Genomic DNA, 8,688 nt, shown 5'->3' on the forward strand with positions numbered 1-8,688 from the left:
GGACATCATGTTCAGAAAATAAACGTCTCAGTTTCTCCGAAACACCCGCAACATACGGAATAACCACTGGTTTGGGTCTGGGTTTGGGGTCTCCATTTTCACCTGAAGGTTGCATGGAATCCTGTCTGTGTTTCCTGTCTGCTTTCAGGAAAGCAGACAGGAAACACTAGAGTCCACAGTCCAAGGCTCCAAATCTTGTTTGTTTCTGTTTTCTTTGAACATGTTAACTATCTAATTTTAAGCAAAAAGAGAAACAAAAAGACAAATAAAATCTTGCAAAAGTATTGCTAATTTTTTGTGTATCTCACGTGTTGAAGAGAAGTGGGAAGAAGCATATAAATTATTTAATCCCACCCCTTCACATATCTATAAATAAATAAAACATTTAACTAGGATAATTGCAGGCGGCATCAACCATGCCACTGGACAAAATGTTAAATAGTTAAATATACATGTTTAAAATGTAAAAGTTAAAAAGGGTGTCATCTCGTGAATGAGCTGAAACTGCATGCATACTGTGAGTGTGTGTGTGTGTAGGTAGGTATGTATGCATGCATGTATGTGTGTGTATATGTGTATGTTTGTATGTGTATGTGCCTGATTGTGTGTGATGGTCAAATGTCGGGTGTGGTGTCCTGTGTGTTATTGGTGTTCATTTCACTTCTTGTATAATTTCTATCAGTTTCTCTCTTTGCTGTTCTTATATTTCTCTTCTAATTTTTCTTTTTCTTTCTTACTATAGTATTATTTTAAAAAAAAGCCACTGATGGTGCAGAAATTAAGAAACTAACATTCAGTTTTGTTTTCTACTGAAGTGGCGAAAAAAAGAAAAAAAAAGAAAAAAGAATGAGCTGAAACTGCTCGGCACAATAAAAACAAACGTTTATTAAAAAAAAGGTTTTGTATGTTTTCAGTCCCTCCGGTCCTGCAGGGGKCGGTAATGTCTTTTTTTGTCTCGATGAGTCCGCCGCCAAAATGCTTATTCCGCCGAAGAAATATTTTGCTTTTCGGAAGATCTCAACAAAGCGGCCCTGCTTGTTTTCAGCCCAAAACGTCAGAAAATCCTGAAAACCGACGATGTATGCCAGGACGAACACGGGCAGCACGCATGGAGATTTTCAGGACAGAAACGGAGTGAACTACGTCTCTTCGACAGAGTCTTTCGGCCACTGCTCTCAATTGTTCTGGAAAAAGGACCCGAACGATTCCGGAGTAAGAAACACAGTTGTTTCCATTTATTATTAGCCAGCAAGCAGGCAATCAATGGGAAGTCATTCTGTGCGACAATAAATCAACGGAGCATTGTTCTGTTCGTACCTGGTTTGGTTTCTGCAGCGCAGATTTGTGGCTCTCCTGTGTTTTTAGGCTGCAGGTTGTGTGAACGCATCCGGCTAACCTGTGCGCTTCCTGGCCTATCAATTCATAGCTGCCGTAGAGGCTAAGCGGTTAGCCTTTTTAATATCGTCTTATTTAAATAGACATACTCAAATGCTGAGAGCAAAGAATATATTTGTCATAAAGTCCAGCCATTATTGTGCCTTGAAGAGACGTGGTAGACACAGTTATGTTGGAAGTAACGTATCGGAGCATCTTTTAGCATTAGCATGAGCTAATCTGTTTGAGTCAAACACAAGGAGCTGTAGCTAGCACCACAGTGTGCAAAACCAGGCAGTCTTTCTTTAGATACTTTTATTCACGACTAAAAGCCTAGCTGTTGTGTTGTGACTCACGTTGTTTTAAAATCAGTAGTTGGGTGCATATGTGTGTGAGGGCCGTATTGTTGTTGTTAGCGAACAAAGTAAACACAAACCACGGTGTTGGACAGGAAACGTTAGCGGAAGACGCCCCGCGGAGGATCCTGAAAGGGCCCTTTGTGATGCCAGGCTGCGGTTTATTCACGGTCGTATTCAGCCGACCAAAAAATCATCTCCACCTTGCACAGACCCACACATTCATCTGTGCTCTCAGACATTTCCCTCGCTACATTTGAGCGTGTTGTTAACGCGTTTCTGCTGCCGGTTTGGGGTGATCATCTCTTTTAGAGAAATGAGTCCTCAAGTGACTGACAGCCAGGGTTTATAAAAGTTTTTGAGTTACTTAAGTTCAGCAGTCCTCTCTCTTCTGGAGAAAGTTACATTTATTCTGTGCAGCAGCAAGAACACAACTCTGAAGCATCGAATGACAAAACAGATCATGCATTCATTTAGTGTCAAACAGTGTTGTCAGTGCCTCACAGCTGTTTGTTTGTTTTTGTTCTGCAGCATGTTAGATGAGTGGAAATAATTACACTTAAAACAAATACAAATCAAGGTCTAGAGGTGCTTTTAGCCACACATATTCTGTATGTATGTGTTGTCGATGTTACTGCCATCAAATTTGAGCTCAGTGTCTCTGTATAACTGATTGAGTTTCTGACGTGATTATTTCTGAGAAATCCTTAAACTCTGCTAAGAGGTTGAAGAGAWGTTTTGACAATGGTGCAGACAAATGAACACAGGTAAAAATATTTATTGCTATGCTTAATTGTTCATGATAAAAAGGCAATGAGAAATTCAGTTTAAGACCGGAGCAGCAGTAATTACAACTAGCTCACATTAGCACACAATTTACTTTTGCTTTTTTCTTTTTCTTCTTCTTTTTTTAAGCAAGAATTCTTTATAGGTATATTTGAATGACAGGTTTGTTTTTCTTTAGGTGATGTGACCTGTTGTAACATCATGTTTGTAAGGTCTGTCTGGGATCATTCCTGGTGTCTGCTGCAGCTTTCCCTCTCATTTACCTCATCTGTGCCTGCTGTTGACAAAACCTGGTTGTCCGCAAAACATTTTGGTTGTCCAAAAGAATCTCAAGAAAAATGTAATTTAACAAGTATATTGTTCTGTAGACAAAGTTTATTATATAATTGTTCCCAGTCAGCCAGGTTGACAGGATCTGCGTGAATAAAATTCCTCATTCTCTTTTTTGAAAAAGAGTATTTAAGGCTCAGGGAGTAAAGCATCAAAACTGTTGCTAATAAAATCTAGAGGTTACCCAACATTCATAAACTTCTTTCTGCTCATAGGCCAAACATTTTCACTTAAAAAGGAGTATACTGTGTACATGACCTTATTAAAAGTTACAGTTTAGTGTTCTGTTCGGTTTTACCAAGTTTTTTCTCCCTTTCATTTCACAGACACCCACGGCAGAGAACTTTAATCAATGTCTTTTTCTCGGGATCTGGTTGTCTGAAATGAAAATAGTTCGTCTCGGACAACCTAAACAATGGTTATGTCTACCCCTGCCAGATGTCCATGTTTGTTTTCTGTACGGTGTTTTTGCTTTATATTATTGTCTCTTTTTGTTGTAAAGGTGGTCTGAAAATGTTTAAGCTGGATGTGATCAGATCCTGAAGGGGAAATAGCTCCTTTGTCTATTTCTTTAATAGTTCATAGTCAGCTAATCACTCGGCACACATGTTTTGTTGAAAACAGGGAGACAATATTGTTGAGTAGGGATCGCGTTTAAAAATAAAGTTTTATTACTTCTTAAATTGTTCAGTTTTTAACACGCTCAATTCTTCGTTCRCAGCCAAGTTCCACGATCAACTGGTGCGATCAGCTTCCTTCGTCCTCCGCAGCCCTGTCCAGCTCCAGTCTTTCCTCGGCGTCTCTCTCCATGGAGTCCCGAGCGCCGCCGCCGGCAGCCACAGACGACATGGAGTCGGACGAGCGGCCGTACGTCTGCGACCTGTGCCCCTGCGCCTACAAGCACGCCAGCTCGCTGCTCAACCACAAGCTCACCCACAGGATCGGGGACTTCAAGTGAGCGTTCAAAACCCYGTCGGTTTTACGTGTGGTAAATGTCCTCGTTTGTCTCTAACCTCCAACCTCTTGTCTCCAAACTCAGATGCGACTTCTGCAGCAAACCGTACACCAACTACATGTCCCTGCGCAACCACATGCGAATCCACGGTCAGAAGCGCTACATGTGCGACCTGTGCGGGAAGGCCTTCCGCCTGGCGAGGTACCTCCGTAACCATCAGAGGATACACGACGACGGGCCGAACCGCTTCGACTGTCCCTCCTGCTGTAAGAGCTACAGGACCATGCTGGAGCTGGCACAGCACCGCTGCACCGCCGCCTCATCCAACCAGGTGCGTCTTCACACTGCTGCTGCTGGTCCAAGCTTCACGTCACAGATAGTGGCTCAGTTTGTGTCGGTTTTTAGCAGCCAACCTTCAAACAGGAGGTAATCAGGTGGTACAGAGCTTGCGCTTAACACCGAAAATAAATTAAATCTCATTATTTACATCCTGTGAAAAACTAAAGATGTCAGATTTTTTTTCTTTGTCATAAATATTAAATATATGAGATTAAAAATGTATCTTTAAATCATTCAAACGTACAACTTCTTACTCAAGTTATTAAAAAGAGTTTCCTATGTGAAAATAGCAGTATAATTAACTTTATTTACTTTTAAAGAAACTTTAACTTCAACCTTTTCTGATTATAGGTGTAAAAAGAATTATGCTTCAATATTATTGAGGGGTAGACATAAGGATATTTTTCAGGTTGTCCAGCGGACAAACTGTTGACAAAACCTGGTTGTCCGCAAAWCATWTTGKTTGTCCAAAAGAATCAAGAAAAATCTAATTTAACAAGTATATTGTTCTGTAGACAAAGTTTATTTTATATAATTGTTCCTCATTCTCTTCTTTGATATAGAGTATGTTATGGACTAATTATCTATCTGTTTCACCTTTGACGCTGTCCAGTACTCATATAACTTATGATCATTGTCAAATCTGTTTGCCCAGACGTCAGGACTCTGCAACGGACTGACCTCTCTTGTTTGATAAGAAACTCTTTGAGCCCTCTGATTGGCTGGACAGTACATTAGTCGATCTGTGATTGGTTATAAGCACGTCATATGATGTTATCATGGTGTATATTATTGGCTGCTTTCTGCTGACGTGTCAGCCACAAGCCGACAGAGCTTCCTGATTGAGTCCTGTTTGTTTGTCGCTCAGAATTAAATCATTATTTACGACCATACACGCAGACTTTCTGTGCATTATTCCAACGTGTTTCTGCATTCTTGGTAAATCATGCGACGACAGTATTTAAGGCTCAGGGAGTAAAGCAGCAAAACTGTTGCTAATAAAATCTAGAGGTTACCCAACATTCATAAACTTTTTCTGCTCATAGGTCAAACATTTTCACTTAAATAGGAATATACTGTGTACATGACCTTATTAAAAGTTACAGTTTAGTGTTCTGTTTGGTTTTACCAAGTTTTTTCTCCCTTTCATTTTTATAAATGACGGGCACCCACGGCAGAGAACTGTAATCAAGGTCTTTTTCTCTTGGTTGTCCACTGGACAACCAGGAGACAGGATCTGGTTGTCCRAAATGAAAACAGGTTGTCTCGGACAACTTAAACAATGGTTATGTCTACGCCTGTAATTATAAAACAATGGTGATGTAAATCTGGGTTTTTACTCAGCGACAGTGGGAAAAAATCTGCTCTGTGATTCAGATGTGTGATCAAAATAACATAATTTTGTTCTCCTGAGAGCCCGTTGTCAACACAAGTTCTGGACAGAACCCTTTTTAGGGGTTTGGGTCAGCTGTTGTGTGATTGGTCAGATATGTGAAGTGGGCGTGGTTATTTCAGCCACATAGTTTCATATACAGCCCAGTAGGGCTGGGCGGTATGACCATACCACCATTATATCATGGTATAAATTGAATCCCTTCACGGTAACGGTATATATCGTGGTCGAAAATGATCATAAAAAGCAAAGATAATGTAATTTTTAGAGCATTTATTTAGCAGAAAACTGTAATCATAATCAAAGCCAGTATTTTTGCTGTAGTGCAAATGAACATAACAGAAGTACATATGAATGTTTTATATATACTGTAAAACCGTTTCAGCAACAAACAAAGACATTTCTCAAATTTTCAACTATATCAAAATAAAGTGGATGTTATAACCAGTACTTGAAGTAAAATTACTCATTTAGACATAAAAAAATTCAATGTTGCCTAAAATGTTATAGTGTGACAGGACCTTAAGGGGCTTAAGTGTGCTCGTTGTCCTAGTCATAAAACAATTTCAGATAACTGGAATGTAAGTGTGGTGAAGCCAAATAAATGTAATATCTGCCTGCCATACATTGAGCTTCTGCTTGCTGAACTTATCAGCTGCTGCTGCGCGCTCATCTTCATCATCAGAGTAGAGCCGACTTTACATTAGCAAGATGGATTTATGACTAAATGAACGTCAACATCTTTTTTTAATCATCTCTGTGGGTAACAATACTTAAAAAAACAAGTTTTTTCTCCGACAACTTGGGTGTGAAAAAACTACGGTTGTTAAAGCTTCGCTCTGTGCAACGTGACCCCGCGACACAACTTTTCTACAGCGGGAGGAGGAAATTTTGAGGATTTTTTCCTCTGCGTGTTTTAAAACACTATATTTCTTCATTTATTTTCAGAATATTTTGAATTCCTCCTGCTCACTTGTCTCTGCACTAGCAGCCATGTTAACACAGGTGCGATGACGTAACTGACGATAGGMCGGTAGAGGGTAAATTTCTACTGTAGGCATATAGGCGTATATGTACGTATACCGCACAGCCCTACTGCCCAGGAACCAGTGGCTGCAGTCTTGCTTCTAGGATCTAATATTCACAGTAGGCTCTTTGAGACAACACTGACATGTGCTCTGACCTCCTTGGTCCATACAGAAGACACACAGAGGTGGAGAGGGGGGGACTGAAAACCCCTCCTCTGGTACCTCTGAGGTAGTCAGACAACGTCTGATTCGAATAATGTGACAAACACACCTTCCAGGACCACCTGGCTGCCGGTTTCTTAAGTCTCCTTTACGTGCCGAGTCATCTCTTTAGTGTCCTCTCTGTCATCACGCTTCGGTTCAAATTGAAATGGCTTTAAAGAACAAAGTTAATTAGGGACCTACGATTTCCTCGATGTCGAAAACGTGGACAGAATCACAGTATTTAACAAACAAAAATTAATTCAGTATAAAACGCAGAATTTCAAGGAATTTGCTGGTTTTGGCGAGTAGGTAAAGTTTCTGAGGTATTTGGCTGCTGTTACCTGGGTGGGCTCTCCTCTTCACACAGACAAAACATGGGTTAGTCTTGACCAAAACCAACGTTCTCCATTAAAAAATGAAGGCAGAATAATACCTCAGTTATTTCTTATGAATCTGGAGAACTTTTCTGTAAGTTTTGTCAGCACACAATCCACTAGACTCATAAGAATACATGCGATGACCACTTATAGTCAAAGACTCACATCAGAAACACAAGAAGCAAGCTGAGCGAGACAAACGCCTGCAAACTCTTCAACATGCTCCTGCATCAGTAGAAGTGAGGCTTGGGTCTATCTAAGATGATGTCACAGAGTTGGAAGAAGTAAAGCTCAATAGGCAAGTTTGCACAAGTTGTTACAGTTTGTAGGTTTTCTGTTTCTTTATGAAACATGTTTTAATGTTAAGTTCTACTCTAACATGTTTTAATAAAAGGCTGATGTTTTGATGTGAGATTCAGTTTGATCCATGAAGAACATTTCTATTGTTTAAAAAGACATATTATACTTTTAAATACGTTTCAAAAGCATTAAATGTTCTGCTGACCCACAGTAATTAGTTGTATTTGTGAAAGTGAAGTAACAGCCATTAAATTTTGAATTCTGTGGCTGTTTTTATTTTATTAAATCATTTTTCAATCACTTTATACTGTAATTTAGATTAATAAATATAATTAGAATGAAAATGTGGAATTCAGATAAACAAAAAAGGTGGAATTTGGAGAAAAAAATAAAGATATAAGGCACATAAAAACCTCTTTATGCTGCAGTCATATAAACACTTGTTATATGTGCACGCTCGGTAACAAAATGCAGGATAATTTTCTTTAATGGTGTGTGTATGTAACATATTGTCCTCTTTCCAGCTTCAGTTTCTCCAAGCTTCTTGTTTTGGACCAGTTTCCGGCCCACCGTGTGTGTGTGCTGCAGAGTCAGGATCAGACCAGGGTTAGGCTGAGTTTAGGGAAAGAGTCAGGCTCAGACGTCTCAGAATGAACACACTTCAAGTGTAGTAATCCAAACTTATGTGTGTGTGTCTGTGTGTGTCTATGTGTGCGTGTGTGGGGTTGGTTCATAAGAACCGATTCAACTGCCCGTCCTGCTTTAAGAGCTACCGAACCATGCTGGACCTGGCCCAGCACCGCTGCAGCGCCGCGGCCAAAAACCAGGTTGGTGTGAGCGTGAGTGTGCACGTGTGTGAGGCAGTCAGCAGGTGTGTGTGTAGCTGTGAGCAGGGCCCACATCTACTGGTGTGAAGTCTAAGAACGCTGCCTCTGATGTTCATGTTTCATGACTATTTTAACGTTAGGGTGATTAGTTCTACACAAACGATCATGTTTTCAGGAGCAAAAGACAAACAAAAATATCATGTTCAAAAATAATTAGACAAACACCCGTCAATTTAATGCAGAGTTACAATAATTATTAAGTCTTCTACTAATTATCAAGTAATTTAGTCATGTCTCAGTTATGGTGATGACTTTAAAATACAACTGAAGTATGATATCCACAAGTCAGACACTCTGTTATCCAAACTTTTGTTTTTGAAGTGAAAATGAAGATGCAGATTAAATAGTTATTATTATTA

At 39.8% G+C, this 8,688-nt stretch overlaps 1 protein-coding gene across 3 annotated transcripts in view; it reads left to right on the forward strand.

The window, feature by feature from the left end:
* The first annotated feature begins 977 nt into the window (after window positions 1-977).
* LOC106529001 (zinc finger protein 646) overlaps window positions 978-8,688 on the forward strand; it is a 17,393-nt gene continuing 9,682 nt past the window's right edge. For 2 of the 3 annotated variants that reach the window (XM_014024300.1, XM_014024301.1), the window contains exons 1-4: window positions 978-1,212; window positions 3,568-3,800; window positions 3,886-4,132; window positions 8,180-8,269. In XM_014024300.1, coding sequence (XP_013879754.1) covers window positions 1,078-1,212; window positions 3,568-3,800; window positions 3,886-4,132; window positions 8,180-8,269 — 705 coding nt within the window. In that variant the 5' untranslated portion in view covers window positions 978-1,077. The remainder of the gene's footprint in view (window positions 1,213-3,567; window positions 3,801-3,885; window positions 4,133-8,179; window positions 8,270-8,688) is intronic. The other variant, XM_014024302.1, reaches the window with a different exon arrangement.

The sequence above is a fragment of the Austrofundulus limnaeus genome, unplaced genomic scaffold (genome assembly GCF_001266775.1).
Source record: "Austrofundulus limnaeus strain Quisiro unplaced genomic scaffold, Austrofundulus_limnaeus-1.0 Scaffold417, whole genome shotgun sequence".
Classification (NCBI taxonomy): domain Eukaryota; kingdom Metazoa; phylum Chordata; class Actinopteri; order Cyprinodontiformes; family Rivulidae; genus Austrofundulus; species Austrofundulus limnaeus.